The sequence below is a fragment of the Alligator mississippiensis genome, chromosome 11 (genome assembly GCF_030867095.1).
Source record: "Alligator mississippiensis isolate rAllMis1 chromosome 11, rAllMis1, whole genome shotgun sequence".
Taxonomy (NCBI): Eukaryota; Metazoa; Chordata; order Crocodylia; family Alligatoridae; genus Alligator; species Alligator mississippiensis.
Genome location: NC_081834.1, coordinates 45978773 through 46002833, shown reverse-complemented (window position 1 = coordinate 46002833; position 24061 = coordinate 45978773). Strand labels below are relative to the sequence as shown.

At 48.3% G+C, this 24061-nt stretch overlaps 1 protein-coding gene across 8 annotated transcripts in view; it reads left to right on the top strand.

The window, feature by feature from the left end:
- The window catches only part of CPEB1 (cytoplasmic polyadenylation element binding protein 1), a 73277-nt gene that overhangs the window by 28381 nt on the left and 20835 nt on the right, over positions 1-24061 (top strand). For 7 of the 8 annotated variants that reach the window (XM_019499388.2, XM_059714945.1, XM_014604490.3 and 4 more), the window contains one exon: positions 4034-4222. In XM_019499388.2, coding sequence (XP_019354933.2) covers positions 4034-4222 — 189 coding nt within the window. Of the gene's footprint in view, positions 1-3523; positions 3754-4033; positions 4223-24061 lie in introns of those variants that run through there. The other variant, XM_019499392.2, reaches the window with a different exon arrangement.

Below are 24061 nucleotides of genomic sequence, written 5' to 3'. Positions count from 1 at the left end.
TCCCATACCCTTCTCTCTCAAATGTTCTTCGTAACCAGCCTATCCCTGATACCCTATTTTCTTGCAAACAACACCTTGAAATATAAGCACCTTGTTTTTGAAAGGGGGGAAAAAAGATCTTTCTTTGCAGTAAGTAACAGCATCAGGTAGAGAGCCAAGCCTGCTCATTGTTCTGCTACCTGTGGACGGTACCAAACTTTTATGTGTATCCCCTGGTAAGTGACATAGGCTGCTCTTACCTTATTTCTTGCATATGTTATACACTCTAATTTCCCAAAGCTGGCTCTTGGGGATAAGGCGTGTTGTATGCAAAAAAATATGGTATCTTTGGCAAGCAAGACTTATACTCTTGTGGCTTTTCTGAGTGAAGAAGGGAGAGCAAAGGAGGGAGCTTATCTTTGCAGGTAACACAAGGCTTGTCACTGCTGTCTTGGCATCAGTCCTTGGTTAAAGTGCCAACTGCAGCATATTGCTAGACAAGCTTCCTCCTATGAAAGGCTCAGCAGCTGATCAGACTAGAGACTTGCTATTGTGGAGGTCCTGAACTGGAGAGAGGCTTCCTTTTAGGGAGCTCCTGGAAATGCTTTTAAGCATACAGCTGAAAAGCTAAAGTGTAGGTAGCTCCCTATAGCAGCAGTGATGCTACATATAATGTGCATCTTGTCTGTGGCTAGAAGTGTGCAGTATGTACTGCGTTGTAGGCATCTTTTTGGTTGTAAGGTCCTGAATTTCTGACTTGGTGTAACGGGGACACCTAAAGGAGCCTTTTCAGGTAAAGCAGTCTGTTTTTAAAACATTTAATTTTTTTAAAGCTTGGTGCTGCTTAAAATGAAACATGACCAGCTCAAATGGGAAGTTTAGTCATTGTCAGAGTCTTGGGCAGTAGCTGAACATGCTTTGGCTTCATTTGCTAGGGGGATGCATTCCTGCTCAATTTTGTGCAAAAAAATAACTGGTCCCAGGGGGGTGCATTGGCAATGCAAGCCCCAGTACTGGGGGGGGGGGGGTATGGACAGATCATTGCAGAGGGCTGATGCTTCCCAAGTGGATCAGGGGAAGCCTGTGAGGACAGGTGACTCCAGGCACAAGGTTGTTAGAGAAGCACTTGGATGGGGATGATCCTGCCATAGGTAGGCAGGGGGTTAGACTAGATGACTTCTGGAGGTCCCTTCCAGCCCTGCTTCGCTCTGACTGGTGGCCAGACTTTGTCTTCCCATGTCTTCAAAGCAAGGCTGCTCAAGTATTATAGTTGTATGTGCTTATTGTACCCAGAGGCATCTGTACAGAAAAGACTTCATCCTGCTCCAAATGCCCTTGATGCTATTAAATGGCTGCTGTTAGCAATTTGCTGTTTGTTGCAGTTTCCAGACTTTGTATTTCAGAATAAATATTCTGGAAACTAAACTTTTTGTAAATGTCTCACTTCTTCCTGTGACCTATATTCCTCTTGAAGGTTTAAAGACAAAACCAGGCTTGTGCCATCTATCATGTATAAAGGCTTCTAAAGACTTGTCTTTTAGATCTACCTGGCAAGTAATTTTGCTTCATGGTTTGGAACAGTCCTCTGTTAAGTGCAACTTGTCTGGAATAGTAGAGGATCTCGCACTGTAAATTACTACCCTTGGTTTCAAAGGTCTTTATGTACTTAACTCAAACCCAACCTGTTAAACAGAGGGATTTTTCAAAACTATTTTCTTTTTCTTCCAAAAGCTTATGGGCAAGATTTGTGTGTCTAGGTTAATGTAGGGAAACTTTATTGTTTGGAGCAGTCTTGATAAAGAAGAAAAAAGGGCACAACTCCTGCCTACCCTGGCAGCTCACCTTCAAGATGTTGGTAGTGTGGTTTCTTGGCAGCCTTTCTGTTTCAATTTCACTTTAATAGTTTCCTCCAGTCCATCCTGGTCCCAGCTTACTGAGTTTTGACTTTGAATGTGCTTTCAAATACACAGCACCCCCGCTTCTTTTATTAAGCTCGGCAAGTCAGCACAAACTTAATTGTAACCTCAAGCGGAGAAGATGGGAACCATCATTCCACTTACAGCCCTGAACTTGGACTCTGGCACATGCCCTTATGCATTTGTGTAAACATGGCAAATGCTGCATATTCGTAAGGCAAGTTATGGTTGCTGTGGGAACTAAGTAAGAGCATGTTCAAGCAGTGTAAACTCTCCTTCATAATACCACATTAAGGATGGTGTGTTAAGCTCCATCCAAAAACAAGCTGACCTGTTGTTTTTAAACCAGCAAGGCACCCTAGCTTAGGTACTTGCCCCATGAGTGCTTATTGGGGGTATGTTTTCACTGTATAAGCACTTCAGTATGCAGCTGCATCTGGACTAGAGGTGGTCCTTGAACAGCTAGGTTAGTAAAATGATGCTTAATGAAACGACTGTACCAGTACAGGTACTGGTATAGAGCTGACTTCATTATGCAGGAGGGGTCGGGCCAGTGAGGTGGTTTTGACTGCCAGCCAGTGCGGCCTTATGATTCTCTGTCTGTGACATGCAGTGACAATGCCACTAACTTCCTGGTGTTCACCAAATCCCCCTATACAGCAGGGGAGGACCACTCCTGGACTGCAGCACCCCGATTCTGGTCTGGGGTGTTTAATGGGTGCGGCCTGCTCCCGGGTAAGTGGGCCACTTGCCAGCTTGGGGTCCTGCTGTGGCTGTGGAATGGAGGCCCTAACCTCCAGGCTGGCAGTGGCTGGGGTGGGCTGAGCAGCATGTGATGGATAATGTGACAAGTAGGAGTCACTGCACCACCCTGCTGAAGAGCAGGGGTGGGGTGTGCTCTGGATGGCAGAGTAGGAGGGGCGTGGGGGCAGGGTGTGGAGGAGACAAGTGCCATTCTGCTTGGTAGCTGGTTTCCAAATGCCCTCCGAGTGAGTCAGACTTGAGGCAACACAGCTGAGCATCAGCCCCCAGATCTGCATCAAGCTGAAATTCTCACCAGGAACCTGCTGCATTTCCTTAGGCTGTTGGCACAGACACTTAAGCTAAGGCAGGAATCTAGCATCTCCGGTACCTCAGGCTTGCGAACACCCTGCAGGATGGGGAGGGTGGAATGGGACCTGGGAGGAGGAGGAGGAAGAGAAGGGGGTGGGGAGGTAAATAGGCCATGAAAATTCCTGTCTGCAGACACGAAATGGGACTCGTGCTCTAGCTGGCCCTGTTTCTCGTAACCAGCATGACATGCAGTCTCAGACTGGTCTGCAATAGAAAGCTATAGGAAGAGAAGTGCAGAGGATTTGGTTTTGAAGGTTATCCATATTACTCAATGGTAAACAATGCAGAGTCAGTGAGGCACAGTGGCCAAGTTGAAGCAAATAGATTATGCTAGCAGAATTGTGAAGCCTTGCATTGGGAGGCTGAATTGGGGATGGAGCCAGCAGCTGGAGTCTGTCCAGGACTAAAGTGTTTTTGGGTTTGTGGGTGGAGGGGAGGATGGGGGGCGGAGACAGGAGAGCTGGGTAGCACTAAAACTAACAGTGTCTGATCTGTCGCTGCTGCTATAGTTATTGCTGGGAGGATTGCTGTCTTGAGCTTGCTGTCGGCTGTGCTAGAGCTCCCTGCTTGTTTGTGCCGTCTGCCTGCCTCCCTTGATTTAGCAGAGCTGCACCTCTTCTCTTCTGCATGCTGTGTTGTCTTCCGGGGAAATCTGTCCCTCTCTCTACCTTCTCTTTTCTTTTTTTTATTTTGTAAGAAATGATGCGGTTATATTGCATGGCTGAGTGACGTCACTGTCAGCACAGTAAGCATCAGCAGCCTGATCACATGCTGACCCAGTCAGTAATGCAGACGGGATAGGAAGGTGGAGGGGGCAGAGGGGGGAGGGGGGCTGGTTCCTGAACATATGGCAGTGCTCCCTTTTGGGGTGCAAGCATTAGACATCAGGGCAGTGGCTTTAGAGTAGTGCAGGACCTGGCTTTAGGGCTTGAAGCTTTGGAAAACTCCTCCTTAAAAAAAAAAATTAATAAAAAAAAAAAAAAAATCCTTGAACTCTCAAGCTTGTTTGTTCCCCCTCTGAGCAGACTTCCCGGACTCTGAAGAAGCAGTGGCAAGCAGGATGCTTTTCCCCACCTCTACTCAAGAGTCTTCCCGTGGCCTCCCAGACACGAACGACCTGTGCCTTGGCCTGCAGTCTCTCAACCTGACGGGGTGGGACAGACCATGGAGCACCCAGGACTCTGATACTGCAGCACAGACCAGCACACAGTCTGGTGAGTTGCAGTCTGCTGACACATGCAGCAACAGTTGTTGGATTATTTTTTACTGTTGTGTTTTTTTTTTTTGTTTTTTTTAAATGTGGAGCTATTGCCCAGCAGAATGACAGTGTGGGCTGGTATCAGCTCAGACTGTTGTTGACAGAGATGTCTTTTAACCTTATTAATCCTTTTGTGTAATGTGCCGGCAGGTTTGGGGGGGGAGGGTGTGGTATTTTCGCTCTGTGTTCTGTACCCCCCCCAGCCTCCACCCAGATGGGGGATGTAATATAAGAGTACCTGAGATTTGATACTGCGATGTACAAAAGGTTCACTCATCTGCTATGCTGATCAGCAACCTTTCTGTTGAACCCTTTTAACTTCAGAACAAGTGGGTGGGGGTATACTATGAAGCTGAACGTGCGGGGACGGAATTGTGCAGTGTAATGGAAGCAGAGCTAAACTCGCTCCACTTGAAAGAACTCTGCTGGTCAGTTTAACAGTGGGACAAAATGGTTCATGCTGGCAAGTCACTGCCCTCTGCAGTGAGGGGTATGCGGTGGGGCCCCCACCCAGCTGCCAAGAGCTTCGTGGCAAGTGCTGTTGTGCATCAGCTTGTTACTACCTAAGACTGTTGTGGGGTGTGGTGGGTGCAGATGGCTCCAATTAATGGAGCTCCAGCCACAAGCCTCCTGGCTTTATAAGAGGATTTGGAGACTCTCTCATCCAGCCCATTTGCAAACTAGAAGGAAATGTCTTTCTGTTGCTAATGGTTCAAACCCTGGAGGGTGCTGGGGAACAGGTCTTGGTCAGCAAGAGTTAATCTTTCTGCTGCTAGCTTGGCATGGATATGCCAGCTGAGCGTTGCCTTAACGCTGTCTTGTCCTTGCTACAGTACTATAAGCCCCCTTCCCCCCCCCCCGCTTGATCTGTCCTAGGGGCACTTCATTCTGATGCACTCTAGTGTGGGCCAGGCAATAGTTTAATTTATAACTTTTTTTAAACAAATGCCCAGTATCCACTATGAAACCCAGGTGGAGGGTGTGCTGTACCCCTCTGTTCTGAACCAGTGATTTTAATGGCATCTCTCTAGTGTGATCATATGGGCTGTACCCGAGGAGGAATAACTCCTTCAGGCCTTTTAAAAAGGACTTGTGAAGAACAGTTTCACAGATGGTGTCGTATTCATTAAAGTATCAGTCCATGGAAAGATCTAGTGCTTCAGCAGAGTTTGTACAAGTTCAGCCTGGTTGCTACAGAAACTCATCCTATTATAGCAGCACATTGCTGCTTTGCTAAAAGGCTAGTGCAGTCTCTTCATGCATCGATTTGGGTGACATAAGTGGCCTTGGGGATGCAGCAGGTGATGATACCAACATAGGTGGTACTTTCTGACACCCTCCTTGGAGGGCAGGCAGTCTGGTGCGGTGCTGGAGATGTGACTGCTCCTTGAGGGGGACAGGGTACTGTCTGCCCACCCTGGTGTCCAGCTTCATGTGTTGGGGGAGTAGTTTTCCATGGGGGCCACCCTGTCTGGATTATCCCTGCAGATAGTGTGACGCTTGCCAGCTGCTGACTCCATGCAGCTTTACTGAGGCTGAAGGTGCAACACTCATGCTGTCCTATTTCAGTGTTAAGTGAGACAGTTGCTGAAGCAGCATTCTCTCATAGGAGAGGGAGAGTTGTCCCACACAGGGCCTGAAAAGCTGCTCAAGACTGCTCGGGCTCCTATCCTCTTCAGTACCCAAGAATCCCCACGGCTTCCTTCAGTGACCTGTTTGGTGATGCACAGCGTTTCAAAGTGCTGACTCTGACCAGGCAGCAGCTGGCCCAGACATCTCCTGCCTTTGGCAGTCTGTCCTGTCTTGCTCTTGTCGGTGGCACCTGGAGTAGTTGGTTCATGGGGCTGTACCCAGGAACAACTCGTGATGGAGTCTGACATTCCTTCCAGCTGCAGAGACCAGTGCCGCAGCCCTCGAACTACTAGCATGCAGAACGCTGCAAGACTAGCTGCTGGATTACTGATTCTGGTTTCTAGATGCTTAACCAGGGCCCTGCAAACAGTACAGCTGAAAGGAAGCCAGTGCCATCCACAATAAAGTTTGCCTAGCACAGGCAGCCAGTGCTTATGAAGCTCAATGAGCAATGATGCTGTGGGACTGAAGGCTGGCGGGTGTCAAGGCAGCTGCACGGTGCTGATATCCAGGCCCCACCTGATCAGTTGCCATTGTTCTTTCTCAGACAACTCCCTGCCAAGCCATATTGGCAACGTCTGCAGTGCCTCAGCAGCACACTGCCATGCAGTGAGACAAAATGGCATTTGTGCTGCCCTGTGGCAAGCTTAAAACCTTCACAGTGCAGGGTAAGAAGATGCTTACACAAAATGAATGTAGGCCATGAGCCCTGTAGAAACCATCATCTGATGTTCAGATGGGGAGGGGAAACGGCCTCTGAATCTGATGCCTGGTAAATGCATCTGGCAAGGGGCTTTCCCTCTGAACACACCTGCTCTCTTTTTAAAGACTGCTCCTAGTATCTATCTGTGCCTGCCTGGGGGACTTGCCCATGATCATTGGAGCATCTCTTGTTCTTTGTATGTAGGCTTGTGACGCACCATGGCGCAGCACTCAAAGCACTGGGCATTTGTCATGCAGCGCTCTGCGAGGGTGCAAGGGGGTGGTCAGAGCTCACCTTGCTCATGAAGGCCAGGACTGAGCACTTTGCAGGCATGTGACTGCTCGTTCTTCAGGAGTCTTATGCTCCCCCACTTTTGCATGCTCTTACAGTTATTGCTTGAAGGAGGAGGATTAGTTGGGGATTTCAGGTTTATTTGTGGGCTTGTCTCCATCTCTGGAAGAACTGCAGTGTTCTAGTGTCTTTCTTAATCTACCCAAAGCTGTTTTGCTGGAGAAGCCATAGCAGTGTCTGTTTTCACACCCTCCACCCCCCCTCCCCACCCCCCAAAACAGTGAGTGCCACTATTGCTGTCTTAATCTAATTACTGGACATCCTGTAACACTGGGTGGCAAACTTGAGTGGAGGGGCAGGAACTGCCACTTGGGCTGGTGTGCATTAGCTTGCCTTCCTCAGAGCCATGGAAATGGCGTATGTTTAGCTAGAGAAGTGAAATGCTGATATGTCTGCAGCTGTTCCATTGCTTCAGTCTGTCTGTACCTCCCACATCTTAAGTCTCATCCCTCCTCTAGTCAGGCCAATGCAGAGCTTGGGTGGTGGTGGGGAGATCTACGGGCTTCCAAACGTGTTGTGAACTGCCCTATTCAGTGGCTTCTTTCCATTGCAGGGGGGGGGCGTTGCCAGTTAGATCTGCAGAAGTGGCCTGGCCTTGCCTTTGCTACACAAGGCCCAGCAAAGCCTGAAAATAGCCTCATACGGCTGTCAGGTATGGGTGGCAGGGCACTATCATGATGCAGGGCCAGACTTCCAGCAGGCCACCGCATTGCAATCAGTGGTGCTGCAGCTGATGCTTCGGCACCAAGCCTGGTAGCATTCAGCATCTGGAAACCTGAACCGCAGGCATGATGGGCCGGGCACTGGGGCAGTCTGGAGACCCGAGCCTGTGGGCTGGGAGGGGCAGGCGCTGCCAAACACATTTGTGCTGCGCTGCGCTGCGCTGCCAGGGCACAACGGTTTGGAAGGTTCCAGCAGTGACTCAGCTGTATAAATCCCTGGGCAGCCGGCTGGAAGGGTAGAAGTGCAAAAAGTTTAACAATCAGTCTAAAAATATTATTGCTGATTTGGTCTCCTGCAGTGTCAGTGCTTGAGTATCAATGAGCTGGAATTCAGGCTCTCCCATCTGATTTCCCTAAATCTGCATGCAGCCTCTGCCAGGTACAGTCTGTGTACATTAGCCCAAAAAGCAGTCTCTGAGAAACTGTACTGGTATCCCTTTGTGCACTCTAGGCAAGTGTGATACCAGTACCGCTTGCATTGCAGCAGTATCCTGTGGCCTAAGTCAGGGTCAGGCCTGCCTGATTACTGGGCACTGCATAGTGGGCCAAAAATGCAGCTTTTGTTCTGCTACAGCAAGCTCTATTTTGTTTTTGTTTGTTTGTTTGTTTTTTCCAGTTACTTGCACCCTGCATGTGATTTGCCCTTTCTGAAAGGGGTGGGAAGGTCCTCATCCCTGAGACCCAGACCTTGGTACATTTTAGTTTGTAGGTCTGACTCCATTGCATTATACAAATACCTGGCATCCTCTCAAAGGCACAGTATGTTGCCCCTGTGCCAGGGAGCACTGTCGGCCTTGAAGCTGGCCTGTCTAGAGAGAGTTGCTCGAGTCCGCGGCTGCTGCAGACCAAAGCTGCTGCATCTGTTGGCTGTAGGATTTAACTGCTGTCTTGTGGCAGGAAAACAGCACTCGCCCCCACTTCTGCCACTAAAACTGTCAGATGGGGAATACTTAATGGAGTCCCAGAAACCTCTTCTCTTGTGGCACAGGGGAAGGGATGCTGCAGGAAGCACTAGCTGTGTGCACTTGCAGGTACCGCATCCCTTTTTAATGCATTTCCTCTGGTGCTTTAAGATGGGGGTGTGCTGGTTGGGGCACATAGTTTTTGTCCCTTGGAGCAAGGGAAAAGGATGGGATTTCCTGGATTTTTATCTTCTGCCCTTACTGGCAGTGTTCTTCCTGCAGAGCCATGCTCCTGAATGAGCGTGTATCAACACTGCCTTGTTCTAGCTTGGTGTTTTTTTTCCTGAATAATCAGTGACTGTGGCACACAAGCAGGTCTGTGTGAAGGTTTAAATGGGGCTCAGTCTGGCTGGACTCTTGCTGCATGGCATTTGGCCTACAGGTGCCTGGCATGATGAGTAGCACCAAACGGGTTGGACCAGTGGCCTATCTACTGTCTTGCGCATGGGAATGTGCAAGCAACTCCATGGACAAACACAGGCTAGTTTACCCATAGGAGAGTTCTTTCTCCCTTAAACCAGTCACTAACTGCTAGAATTATCTTAAGCATAGTTGTGGTGTAACTAGGGCTCCTGTCCATATGTGGAACCGTTTTAAATCCAGCTAAGCCTTTGCTCTGCCCAGCAGTGTCAAGTTCGACAGGCTCAGCTGACTGTTACTAGTTCTAAACACACTTCACTAAATGAAACCCCAAGCTGCCTCTGGTATGGGGGGCAAGGGAAGACTGCTGAGTTTATCTGCATGACCAGGTGTGTTAAATACTGTTCTGCATCTCCTCTGAAGAGAATAGGCCTCTTCTACTTAACCTCTCCCCAAGCCTTTGACCTTCCATCTCCAACCTCTGGTTCCTTCCATCTCCACTGGACATCCATCCCACTCCACAGTGAACTGATGGGTCTGGCTACCAGCTGGGCTTGGCTCTCTTCAGAAATACCCCAGATCTGCTTCTGGCTGACTGGTGCCTTCAAATGAGTTTATTCCACTGACTCCACTCAAGAGTAAGAAAACTCCCTTTTTATATTTAAGTCACCCTGAACGACTTCCCTTTGTGGAAAAGGAGTGCTGGGACTCTTCATGGGATCCACAAGATTTGGGCTGTGGCAGTTGTTTGTGGTGTTTACCTGGAGATGCCAATTTGTGACTAATTCAGGACTGGAAAGTCTTTGCTTGTTGTAGTGCATGTTTAGTTAAATAAGGGACTTCAGAAGTGCAAGTGCTTCCAGCTTGCAGCAGCTTCCACTTCTTTGTTGTTTGGGGCAGCAGCTCTCCTCCCCAGCAAAGCACAGTGGAAGATCATCCCTCTTCAGCTGCACCTAGCTCCAGCCTTAGGTCCACGGTGCCAGACTTCCTAGCTCAGGATAGTGCAAGCTACTCGGTGGAAGAGATATCACTGTAGTCTGCTTCTGTTTGGTTCTTGCTGGGACAGTCCATCTATCCCTCTGCAACAGTGGCACTGCCGCTGCTCATCTTGCCAGGAAGCCTGTTCACTAAGCGCACCGTTGCTCTGGCACACTTGGGGACTGAGCTGTGGGATCTCTCTAAGGGACTGTTGCTGGAGAGGGGATGGTGCTGCATCTTGCTCAGCTTTGGTTTTAGAAGCAATTGCTGCTGCTCCCTCCTGCCCTTCACTCCCCCAAGAGTTTGAGGGGCTTCTCTCTACAAGGAATCTGAACAGGTTAATGGACCGATATCAGATTGGCACCAATATTTAAAAAAAAAATAAAAAAAATAAATTGGCTGTATTGGAAATTGGACTGATGTGGCCAATTAATTTGTCTGATAAATGCCCATGCGTGTATGCGTGCAGCCACAGCGCAGAACGGAGGCAGTGAGGAGCACAGCCTGGCAGCTTGAAGAGCTACGTGCAACTGGTAAGTCTGTGGTGGTGGAAGGGGCATGGGGGGCAGATCAATGTGCCCCCCACGCACGCACACACCCACGGAGTGGGGCAGGGGCAGATGCTGCCTCACCGGGATGGGGTGGGGCACAGGACAGCTGTGGCTTGTCTGGGGGTATGGGGGAGGCTCCTGCTGCTGCACTTGCCCTGGGGGGCAGGGACCATGTACCTTGGATCTGCACAGGGTGGGGCAGGTGGGCTGCAGCTGTGTGCTGGAGTTAGGCCTGTATGGGGCTCTTCTCAGCAAGGGCTCATGGCAGGTGGTGGTGGCACTGGGGGACAGTTACAGGGGGGTATATAGCAAAATTCAGGGTGGCTGCAGCACCACTGCTGCCCACCTGAGCCCAGCCCCCATGGAGAAGAGCCCGGCACAGCCCCAGCTGCAGCCCATCTGCCCTGCCCCATGCAGATCTGGGGCCATGCCCTTCTGGGGTGCATGCAGTGGTGGGAGCTGCCCTCCCACTCCCCCCCCAGATGAGCCACAGCTCCATCCTGCACCTTGCCCCAGCTGAGCAGCGTCTGCCCCTGTCCTCACGGTGGGGGGGCATTGATCTGCCCCCACACCTTTTCCCTCCCTCCTCCCCTTCCACCAGAACAGACTTGCCAACCGCATGCAGCTGTATCAGAAACCTGATCTGTATCGGCCAATATGCCTCCTTTAAAAATCTGCTATTGGTATCCAGCCCCCAAAATCTGTCAGTGCACCCCTAATTGCTAGGTGATTTGTGTTTTGCATTAGAGGCATGTAAGGTGCAAGATCAAACTTCAATTGTAGGATAAAAATAAAAGCCTTCACACCAGGGCATTACCTGTTTCCTGGACTGATGCCTCCTACATAAGAAGAGATCTGCAAACCAGCAACTTGGTCTTCCACACTGCCTCTTGACAGACCCAGTACCAATACAGGGCAGTGCTTAAGCACTGTTGTAGGTAGGGAAGTGCCCTGAATTGAAGCCTGGATGTGCAGGCCCAGCTTCTGGGAAGAGGATAGGTGTGCTATGGTACCCTGGAAATCTAGTCCGACTCCCCATCAAAGCTGTACAGTTGCATAACACCCTCCCCTAGTACAGAGGTTTAATCCTGATAGCAAGGAGAGGTTGGAAGCTTAGTGCCTGAAGCAGGGTTTCCAGACTGTGTCCTGACCTGTCCATTTGAGTGTATCGGGTAATTACAGCACTTGTTAATCTAATAAACTGTGGCTGTCCTAGTTACTGTTTTGTTAATGGAATTGAACTGTAGTCTAGGTCCAGTGACAGTAAGGAGCTACCCGAGTTGCCTTAACCAGAGCTGCAACAGCATATAGACCTCTAGGGTGGTTGTGGCAAGTGCTCTAGTTTAAAAAGCCAGCTGCGGTGTGTACTTGCATTATTCATGATCCCAAGAAAGATGGGACCATTGCATGCTATAAAATAAATAAATAAATAAAAGAACCCCGAAAAACACTTTAACCCTCTTCAGCCAAGAGCTGCAGTTAGCAAGTTGAAGAGTTGCTTGTGGCTTAAGAACTGGATGGAGATTACTGTAGCTGAAGATGCAACCAGAGCCAAGCTGCCTGCTTTGTAGTCATGGCCAACTGGGAAGCCTACTAATAAGAATACAGAGCTGTTGGGCAGCACCTCCCTTGTACTCCCTTCTTGAGATGGGCTGACTGGGTGTTTGAACACAGAACCCCTCTAAGAGCCTGCCTCTGACACATGATAACAAGGTTCTTTGGGTGAATCTGGTATCTTTTATTAGACCAATTGGTCTAATAAAATATATCTGATTCACCCAAAGAACTTTGTCTACCTATGTCCTTAGGCCAACATTGCTACAGCCTACACCTCTGCACATGATGGCCCAGTCCTCTTCCCTCCTAGCACTTCATTTCCTTTTTGCTGCACATCAAGCTGTCAGTGTTGCCCATGTGTCAAAGAGGCTAGAAATGTGTTGGAAAAAGCAGTGTGCCACCAGCAACACAAAGCTGTTGCGCGTTGCGTTGACTATCAATGTAGAATGTAGCTTGTTGTGCTGGGTGTCACCTCTAGGCTTTATCCCGACTTGGAGACATCTTGCCAGTCTGAATTATGAGGTACCTATTACAGTGGCACTCAAAATTGGTGGCACTCAACCTTTCTAAAGTGAATGGCCAGCTGCTTGTGGCTGGCTACCACTGGCCTCCAGTAGGGGACAGAGAGATGGTACATCGAAGGGAGGAATATCAAAGGAAGAGTGCTTCTGGCCTGCCATAAGGATGGGGTAGAGGGAGAGAGCTTCTGCTAAGCAGTGCCTACTGTGGGCAGGAGGATGCAGGCAGAAATTAGTGGTACAGTGTAGGGAAGGGGAGGTGCTGGCCTGAGCTGCTTGCTGCAGATTTCTCCCAGCCCACGGGCTGGATCCAGTCACTTCTGGGGCTGAGTCTGGCCTGTGAGCAGGAGGTTAAGCACCACTGCTCTTAAGTGATCACTTAACCATATCTTAAGGGTTTTTCCTCTTTTTCCCTTAGACACTGGCAGCAATGGGAGGAAGTACTTGAAAGGAATGCTAAGCTTCCATCCTGTCACTACCTAATTCATATAACCCTTCAGCATCTGAAGAGCATTTTAGAAGCTTAGAGAGAAGAGGCCTTGATTCTCTTGCTTCCACTCCATTTAGTTCATTGTCTCTGTCAAAGGCATCCCATCAGTCCAAAAATCTCGTGGTGCAACCTGTGTGCAAAGCGGGGCCTACCCTGGATGAGCCCCTGTGGTTGCTTTGCCTCGTGCAGAAGAAGCAAACAGGTAGCACGGCAAGGGGACCTCCGTCCTTGTGCATCTTGGGTTTTCGAGCACCTCTTCCAGCACTCCCCTCTCCCCCCAGCTCAGTTCTGATTTTTTGGCAAGCAGTGCTGCTAAAGATGGCACAGTCAAGACAGCACATCAAAATTCCTGCCGAGCTGTTCTACTTCTTAGCTGGTCATATAGTAACAGTGCGTTCAGTGAACATATTTTGATATTTGTTCAGGTAGTTTGGCTGCTGTAGTGCCACACTATGCTGGCTAGAATAGTTGAATTCTATCCAAGGTAGCAACCAGGCTTCTCTGGTAGCTGCTGACCATCTCATGGCAGCAGTGTTGGATGTTGTATAGCACAGTGGCTCCCAAATTGATACATGTATCCCTGGGGCTATGCAAGATATCTTAGGGGTGGGGGGATACATGGGGGAAAATTGTTTTAAAGGCACATTTAATTTTCATTGTAATTGGCATTTAAGGGCATAAAATAAAATATGTGGGATGGAGTACATGGGCAGCTAGTATATCTGAAATGGAGTACGCAGTAAGAAAGTTTGGGAACCTCTGGTGTAGCACAAAGCCAAGTATGTAATCTACATGCTGCATGGTACATTGTCAGGAGTTTCTAACTAAAAACCAGTCTTGATTTTCCTGCCTGAAACCTTTGGTCCCAACCTGAGACAAGTCTGATGTAGTTTGCAGCAAGGTGTGGCAAAACTCATGGGGGCCTCAGTAGAGAAAGTGTCCATGATTATAAAGTGGATCATCTGCTTGAGCTCCTTTTGAGGTAGGATATAGGCTTAATCTCTGATCTTGCACAGCAAGTCGCATACAGGAATGTTGCTAAAAGCATAGAAAGAATTCCTCTCCTTAAGGTAGCTTCCTTAACCTATTTTTTCCTGCTGTAGCTAGGAAAATGCATTGCATTTTTTCAGAGCAGTCCTTGTAGGCTAGGCAAGTATAGGAGGTATAACCTGACATTGGCCTAAAGCAATGCAACTCCACTATTAGTAGGGATGAAGGCAGTGGTGTGGACAGGCAGGACATGGGCATCTCTTCTGGTGTCTAACCTTGCACAAAACAAGATTTAGATATGGAGAGGGTAAATGTCTGCTCCTGTTACAAACCAGGGATTTTGCCATAGAAGCAGCCAAGGCACTGAAGCCATGGGTACATCCACAATGAACTTTGAATCCTAGAAAAAACTGGATCAAATTGAGGGGCCAGAAACAGCCAGAAGCTTTCCCCCTGCTAAGTTGTGGGGAATCCACATCACAGGGCAGGCATAATCAATGTGCAGCATGCCACAAGTGACATGAGCAGCCTCCGTATGGTATGTGGCAAATGGGGGGCAGAAAGCAGAGCAGCAAATCGGGCAAAGAAAGGGGACTGGAGTAGCAGTTGAAGGATTCAGAGCTATTGTGTGGCACACCTGACAAAAAATGTTGGTCCCCCATTGCTGTAGGGTGTGGATTGACTTCATGCTTTGTGCTTGGCATCTTTTTAAATCAAAGGGCTTTCAACCAGCATGCCGTTGCATGGGGGAGAACTTCAGCTTTATCTGTTCAAGGACTTTCAGCAGCCCTGGCTTGCTAGAGTTGTTTTGGTACTGGAAGTGGTAGAGTGACAAACAGCTTCTCAAATGCACAGAATTTTGTCCTGGGACAGTTGTCTTGAATAGTCTCCCTCACTTGAGGGAAGGGAGAAGGGGCAGCAAGCTTGTACCAAAAGTTTGCCAACCTGACACCCTGTGGGGCAGGATTGTTGTGCATGAGAAGTGGCTGCATGCTTGGGGCACTAGACCTGATCCCTGCGGAAGAGGAAGATGGGGAGAAGCTAACACTGTTCAGCCTGTCGCCGGAAACATGGTAGCTCTTTTGCTGACTGCGGCATGGCTTGAAGCCTTCACTGATCTTGAACCTGGTGGGTGTAGGCTTCAGTAGGCTTGTGCTGGTCTCCAGAGCTTCAGATATTTCATGTTTGAGTAGCGTCCCAGACCTGTGTGGGGAGAGCCTGCACTGCTCCTGCCCTCCTGGCTGAAATGGGCTGATCCATGGCTTTGAGTAATATTGGCTGCTACAGCAGCCCTTGTCTCCACCTTGGTGTCAGCGTGTGCTGCATTGCACCTGCCCAGCAGCTTACCGCTCATGTGGGGATGACAAGTGGACTGTGAAGCGTGATGCTGCAGAATGACCCAGTGCTGGCTGTGGTGGGGTGGAGGCCATCTGGTAGGAAGTGACGCACATATGCTGTCCACTAGAACCACTATGACTGCTGTGCTCACAGGGTTGCTGGCATCTGTGGCTGGTTCCCCCTTGCAGCCTATACGCTGGTCTGCCCTGAGTCCGATGGACCAGAAAACACCCTTGGCCATTACTCCGCAGCAAAGGGGTTAACTAGTAGCTTTACAGAAGAGGGAAGCTGCTGACAGTTTAAGATGTCTAGGGCCTGATTTCAGATGGATGTAGAAGTGGTGATCCCTGCTGCCCCCTACCCTGTCCCTGCCTGTTCCCAGTTCTGGGCAGTGCTGTTTTAAGGGGGCAGCAGAGCATGTTCTGAGCCTTCCTGTAGCGCCAGTGAGGGGGGTACATGGTGTTTGTGGTCCTTTGCTGTGCCAATTTTTTTTGTTTTTTATTATTATTTTGAGGTTTCCCCTGTGAGGGGGCAGGGGCTGTCAGCTGGGAACAATGAGGATCATATAAAAGGCTTGCCCATGGCAAGTGGGGGTCCCATCTGCAGGACCAGTAAGCCTTTAGCTAGGCTACGGGAGCTGCCAAGAACACGGCATCATCTAGTCTGCCTTGTACATCTTGCTTTGTAACAGAGCCCCCAGGCTCCACTATATTACTATGTGGTTGGGCCCTTAAGCCACCAGCAAAACAGCTGAATCACAGGTGATGTCTGTGCTGCTGCCAGCCTAAGAGGCTGCTCTCGAGGCTGGCAGTAATCGGCTGTTTTGGAGAGGGCCCCAGAAGAATGTCCAGCTTCCATCTTGTGCCCTTCCTGCCAAAAACAGCCCACTCATGCACACACGCACGCAAACTGTCCAGGAGGAGAGGAGGGGGCAAAAGATGGGGCATTCCTGAGCATGCAGCAGGTGAGATTGGGAGCTTGGAGGTCGGCTGTTTAGCACTTGCTATCAGCATCTGATTCCTGGGCTGAAATGTCCTCTGAATGGGAGGGAGTAGATATCAGACTGCTGGCAAGGCTGGACACTTAGCTCTGAGCAGTCTCTTCTCCTTTTTTCTTTTCTTTTCTTTTTTCTTTTTTCTTTTTTTTGTTTCAGTGCTACTGGAATTATTTTATCAAGGTTTTGATGCCAGGTTCAGATCAATTGCAGACTTCAGACCTGGCAGCATCATAAAAGCCTGTGCTGTGCCTGTTTGCATTTCGAATTAAGGCCTAATTTTTTTTTTTTTTTTTGATGCATTAAGTTGCTTTTGGTCTTACTGTAGCATCTGTTGCCTTGGTTAAAGGAGCATGTTCAAGCACCTTTGTGTATTCTTGGACTTCTTGCCTTACTGAAGAACCTTTAAATCTGAAGGGGTTTTCATAAATATCTTGGCAGTTCTGCAGGCTGTTATCTAGCTGGACAGGGAAAGTGAGTCTGTTTCACTCTTCTTGCATAAACTAACACAAGCTGCAGAGTTTTCACCTTAAACATTGCAGCAGGTGCATGTGAGGGAGACATTTTTAGTCAGCACTTAAATACAGAAATGTTTGGACTTGCAAAGCTGAAGATTCTCTGCCAAATTTGACCTGACGAGTTCTGCTTTTTAAGTCTTGCTGAAATTGCTGTGCACCAGCAGTGGCATACCCAGCTGTGGCTCCATGCGCTCAACTCTAAAGATGAGCCTGCCTCTTTTTTATTTTCCCTTCCCTATCTACCCCCCCCCCCCATAGCGAAACGCTTCTCACTGAAATGCTTTTTCTTCCCAATAGCGAAAGAAAGTAGCTTTGGGTCCCCAGTAGGTAGATGAGGTGTTTTGTGACTTCAGAAGCTGTCAGCTTCAGACTTCAGCTTTTAACAGTACTTTGTATAAACCTAATATCAAGCCTCAGTGGTGTCCTAGTGGAAAGGGGAGTGCAACAGTGTCGGTGACCTAGTGCTTTCATGTGCTAGGCTGTCGGACAGCTCTTTCCCTGCAGCTGACTCTTCTGTGGACCAGACCCTGACGAAAGCTAATCTGGGGTCTCCCAGGGCTGGAGTTGTGGCCTGATTTTAGATGCCATTTGTCCTACAGATGCTTTCGTTTCCCTGTGCTGTAAAGATCTTGGTTGTTCCAGGAATTGCTCCTTCTGGCTAACTTAAGTCGGACTGCTCCCAGCCTAGAAATGAAGAATTTGGCTGAGTGGTGTGGAAACTATTGAGACTCCTTTTCTCTGGGGCTGGAGTAGGCTGTTGTTCCAAGCATCCCTGGCTGACAAGCTGCGCTGTGTTCAGTCTCCAAGGCACTGTCACTATTCTAAGCCTTCTTTGCCTTTCCCCAAAGGACAGATGGATCTTGCTGCTTGTACTGCAGTTCTGGCATGGGCCTGGGCACCTGTAGTGCAATTCTAGGGAAGTGGTGGCATACTTCTAAAACTATGTGGTCACCTAGTTTCCATGCCTTACAGCAATGCTGTGTCTTCCCACATGCTGTCTCTTCTGTCCCTTTCTGCTCATAGGCTGATCCTGTACCAATCTCCCTTCTGATTAGCTTATCTTCATATTAGGTGGTATCATACTGTGCCCATGTCTGTACAACTGAATAACAAATATAGTCTGGCCAGCTCTGCAAGTAGAGTTTCACTGCAGCAGGGGCACTTGAGCTCCTTTCCTATCCAGTTGCATATGGTACATCTCTTTCTTTTAATGTATTTAGGACACCTGAGGCTGGGGAAGTCCTCTTCACATCTTTATAGGAACTAGGCATCCTCAGAGCCTTTCTGTTTCTAATTATTGAAGAGTGCTGTATCCAGCTCACCTTGCTGATGTGACTAAGATTCTGTTGGGCATTCTGGGGCTGCCTGTCTTGGTCTCACTTTCCCACCCAGCTGTGACAATCTTCTGGGCTTTCCCTGTCTCCGTGTTCTGCCTAGTAGGTGACAAATCCTAGTATCCCTCTAACCTGGGGGTGACCAACCTGTGGGCATGCTGCAGATCTGCCAGTGAGCAGGGAGAGCAGAGCAACAGATTGGGTGTGGAGGAGAGAGCAGAGCAGTGGATTGGAAAGGGGAGCAGAGTGGCCCTCGAGGAGCAGGCAGGAATTATCTTTTCACATGCTTGCCAAAAAGTTTGGCCTCCACTGATCTAACAGATACAAAAGGATGTTCTAGTCACCTAATGTAGTTGCTGGTAGATGGCCAGTAAACAGTGATGACTTGAATGTCAGGCTTTCACTGACCCTGAGTACAATTCCCATGGATTCCCTGCATTATTTGAAGGAAGCTTTTCAGGAAGGAAAAAAAATGCCTTCAGGGCCTGCCTTTTTTAAATGTGGTTGTGCAGGTGACCTGGTAGGGCCTACTTGCCTCACTTGGGTACTCTGAGGTTTTGTACCTGCTGTCTGGCAGGCTCAGAGGCTTGCGTCCAGAAGCCTCATTTTGAGCTTCATGTGCCTTGAAATTTCCAAGGAGACATTGGTGTTAGTCGTGGGGCATGCCATGCTTACTAAACCATCCTCATGGTGGACACTCTTACAATGGTCTTTGGTTGTGAACAGGGGTAAGAGGAATGGAGGGGAGCCATAAACAGAGCATTTTCCTGGATCTCCAGAACATAACTTTTACTATACAAGAAAGAAACTTGCTAATTACTGTCATCAGTTGCTCAACAAAAACAGTCATGGCTATAGGCTTTTCAGGAGAGGTTGTCATGAAGTCTGTAAAAGGTACCATACTTGGCACAACTGGGTTATGGAGGAACTTGCTTTTCCCATATTTCTGTAAATGTAAACGAAATGAGAAATTGCTGGAAAATTCCTCGTCTAGCTCTGGAGAGTCCTCCTTGAGAAAATAGAAACAAGCTTCAGTTCTTGGAAGTTAAGTTCCATATTTTCTGCATTCAGTGCTAAGGTAGCTTATGTAGTTACCAGTATGGAAAAGATTTTGGAGTAAGCTCTGTTGCTACCCACAGCTTTTCCTTTGATTGTGCACTTGTTCTTTAAGCAGGCTTTCTAAAATGCATAGGTTAGACCAAATGAGGATCTCCAATTTGCTGCAGAGTGTCAGCACGACGGATCCTCTTCCCTCCCTTGATGCATCTAGATGTGCCAAGCAAAAACTGACAATCTCCTGTTGCAAATCTAAATGAGGCATATAATAGAAAAGTGGTTCTAAGGTTGTCGGCAGTGGGAATTTCAAACCTTGGCAGCTAGCTTTACTAGGACAGGCAGGGGACAGTTTCCCAACCACAAGGAGCAGTTTATCTACTTGAGGCCTGGTACAAATAGGTTCTTCCTGTGCACAACACTAAGAGGACTGCAGTAGCTGAAGCCATGGCATATAAACTCTCCTCCAGCTTGGTCTGTAGCCACCCTTCAGCAGCATTTCTTCCTTTTTGAGGATGCTGTCTCTACTAGCAAAGCTGTATGTGGCTGATTATGGAGTACAGGCAGTCCTCGACTTGCAACGTTTCAAGCTACAACATTTTGCACTTACAACATTTGTAAATTGACACTATTTCAAATTTCTTGACATCAGTTTGGATGTTACAGTGCTTGATCTGACCCGATGCCATGCCCAAACTTCCTTGGACACTTTCTTTAAGAAAGCAGACAAGACTCCAGAATAACCTGCAGACCAGACTCCTGAGAAGAATCCAGCCAAGAGCCCTTCAAAAAGTCCAACAAATAGCCCTTCAGAACGTCCAAAGTCACCTCAGAGAAGTCCTTCCAAATCAATATGATTGCTATTTACAATATAAATAAGTTAATGTAACTATGACTCGTCTATAATTGACTGAGCACAAAATTTTGGGTTGTGCTCAGAAAACGGTATCAGGCCTTGGTTCAGGAACCAATCCCCTATTTATAAGCGTTTCCTATAGGGAAAATCGGTTCAGAGTTGCAATGTTTCAACTTAAGATGTGGTTTTCAGGAACTAATTGTGTTGCAAGTCTGAGGACTGCCTGTACTTTCTCAAGCACTCAGAAGCATGGCTCCTGAGAGAGACACTATGCTCCCACCTTGCTAAGTTTCCAGTAAAGGCATAGCTTGGAGGGCCTGGACTGGTATTACCATGCTGTGGGGAGCAGGCTGCTGCATGCGCATGTTCTGGAAGGAAGTAGCACTAGTTGCGACAGGCTGATCCATAAACCTTCTCAACCCCTTGGCCTCTTGTCCTGCCTTGCACAGGGAGATGAAGCACTCTTAATTGCAACTACTGTCGTTGTAGAAATGCAGCAGTGGCTCAGTAGTTAAAACCAAGTTTCTATTAAAAGTTGACTGCTGTCTTCTGCGAAGGAAGTTTGGCTGCTTTCTTTTCTGCTTTGAGAGAAGACCTGGAAACTGTTCTAGAAGTGTGCAATTCACTTTTTACCTCAACTGTTCAGCTCCCAGATTTTTAATTACTGGGGAGCTCTTGCTACCTTGACTGTTCAGTTAGGGATGAATCTGACATGCACCTCTCCCCTTCCAATATTTCTTAAACATTCATAGAGATTTTTGTTCGTGCCAATGTAAACTGGCTCTGCTCTCGACAAGCTCCATCACATTCTTTGATCTTCAGTGTTAGCTTTTTCCAGGATGTCAGTCTGGATTTTAACATAAGCTAGATGTTGCCTGTGGAAGCACCTTACAGAGGGTGCTCCAAGGATACTTGTCCACTTTTTTTTTTCCTTGCAGACTTCAAACAGGAGAGTCTGGCAAGCAGCCAGACTTAGTCTAAACTTTGTTAACATACGATGTTAAAAGGACAGTAAGGTGGTTCTTGCATCTCCTGTGATGAAAGGAGACTGATCCTTCCAGGGAGTTCTGGGTAGTGGCTCTTCACTCCTGTGGAAACAGTTGCATGCTGTCCAGACAGCACAAAGCTGAACAAGGTGGTCTGCTGCTCTCAAGCTGGGAGTGCAGATAGACTACACTTTAGGTGCCACATACCTATGGGCACTTGAGCATCCTGATCTGATTTTGCACATTAGTTGTTCGCATTTCCTACGTTTAGTCTCTGAAGATTCTCCAGTAAATACAAATGGAGGATTTGGCTTGCAAGCTTGAGGTGTGGTTACTGAATGCTAGAGTTAAGTGTTTGGTGGCTTCCACGTTTCCCTCCCAGCTGAGGGGAGTGTGGTAGATGGACCAGTTTTTCTACCCAAGCATGTGCCATTTCTCTGCCGAAGGAGGTGGATCATCCATCTGCAAATGCTTCTGGGGCAACAAGTAGCTATCTCTTCAGTCCTGTGCTGGTTCATTTTGATAGCAAATAGCTCAGCTCTCTGGGACCCAAGTTTATTGGATTTGATTCCTAGTTTAAAACAACCTCTGTCCAAGTGCAGTCCCTTCCCATGGGGACAGACCTGTGACCTGCTGCCAGAGCCTCTGGTATTTGGGATGCTTGTAGTGGAGCATCAGAGAGCTGCTGTCGCAGGATTGCACTGAGTTCCAAATCCTGGGGTCAGTTGCTTAAGGGTTCTCAATACAGACTTCAGTGGGATTTTAGCCAGGCATAACTTCATCTGAGGCTGTTTGCACCTTGTACAGGCTGTGATTCTAAGTGTGGGTGTCCCATGCTTGTGGTGTGGAGCTAGTTAGGTTTGATGTAGCCTACAGAGCCAATCCCTCCATGAGTACCTCTGACATGTGAGCAGGAAGGCTGTCTGGAGGCACTCTAGTAACTTGATACACTTAATGTAGCTGTCTAGAACCAGATCCTGGACACTGACCCAGATCTTTAGTCCCTCTGGTCTTAGTGGACCTGTGCCTAGTAGCTGGCACCTGTAAGACTTGAGTCCCCATTTGAGACTGGGAGCTTGTAACTCCATAGCCTTCCATTTAAACCCAGCCCTGGCTTCAACCAGTGGTGATAGCATCCCAGCTGGAAAATGTTGTTGGATTTGGATACACCCACATTCACCAACAGGTTAGCAAGGAGTGGGTGTCTGACTGGGGAGTGACTGCAGACAGGCTCTGCACAAAGCTGCTGAAGGAACTGAGCAGTGCAGTGAAACAAGGCAAAGCAATTTGCCTCTTGTTGCTGTGCCAGGCTTCCAGTTAACACAGTAGCTTCAGATCTCTGATCAGAATTAGACTTCAGTCCTCCAGCACCAAAGATGGCTTCTTCCCCAGGGGAAGGCAGTGTTGTACTACACACCAGGGGCAAGGCAGGCCAGGGGATTTGTCACTACCAGCTGCCCAGTCTCCACGCTTGTAAAGCGTCATGTCCAGGGGTGGAGGAGAGGTTGACACTTAAGCATTCCTACTGCTGTGGCTTAGCCTGTGGGATCAGCTGGCTGTGCTTCAGAGCTTGTAACATTTAGTGACTAATCAGATTTTTTTGAGACTGTTTAACAAATTCAGCTGTCTAGCTCTAACAATATGCTCGCTGTCTGCCTTCTTTGAAGCCACGTGGCATGTTTTGAAAGCCTGCAAACAAGCCTGCTGTAGTTTTGCATGGATTGGGAGACATTCTGTCCACCAGATCTTTGTGGGCTCTGCATAGTGCTGCCCAGGCTTCTCCTTCCTCTCCTCCTGCCCTGAAACTGGTCTATCCAAGTGTCACACTGCAGCTTCCCATTGTCACCAGTTCAGCTCCACCAGTGGTGGCAGCAGCAGTCAGCACTGAATAGACTACGCTGCCTGCAGGCCTTAAGCCAATCATCTAATCGGGTTGGACTGTGGCTTCCTGCATGCTGTCTGTGCAAAGGTGTGCGCAGTTGATGTTGCTAGATGTGCTAAACTGGTATGTACTGCTGAGGGAAATGGTTAGGAAAATCCTTGTGTGCACAGTTCCCTTGTGTGGGTAGATCTAATTGTTCTTGAAAGTTGCAGGGGAATTTAAAGCTGAATTGCAAAATGTAATCCCTCTTGTATTTTAAAAGGGGCATGTGGCGTAGTGATGTCTAACCTAGCTCTATAGACATTGGATTTATGACGCATTATAACCTGCCTGACATCTGACTCCCCAGGTATCTCTCCACTTTCATCTCCCTTCTCTTCCCCCCCCTCCCCCTGCTTCTCACCCATTGACTCCTCAGTCTACATTTTCACTGACTACCTGTCTTGTATGCAGCCCAGCTCTGCTGCTGGCTTCTTTACTTTTCATTCCATCCAGGAAGAGCACACAGCAGCTGCAGACCCTTCCTTAGCCTGACGAAGGGTTTTTGAACCCGAAAGCTTGCTTGATAACTATTCTCCAACCATTTGGGTTGGTCTAATAAAAGATATCGGCTTCACCCAAGGAACCTTGTCTGCCTGTAACCTAGCACTAGGCACATAGCAAGCCCCTGAAGTGCTGAACCAGAGTTTGTTTGGTCTGTCCCTGTACCAGTAGGTAGCACTAAGGTATCGCAGGCAGGTGCTACACCAGGCCTGTTTTTTTAATGTCCTTATTGGTGACACCAGGAGTTGTGCAGCCTAGTTCTCTCAGCAGCTTGGAGTGGGTGGGAATAAGTAACTGGAACATAAAGAAACAAACAAATTGTATGCGCCTGCTGCTAAATAGCCATAACGCACTTAATCCTGTGCCTCAAATCTGCTGCTGCTAGCTCTCCTCCTCTTTCTCCCCCCCCTCCCCCCAAGCTGTGTGTATTTGCTAAATGGAGATGAGCATATTCTATTCCCTGCTCCTAAAAGGAGC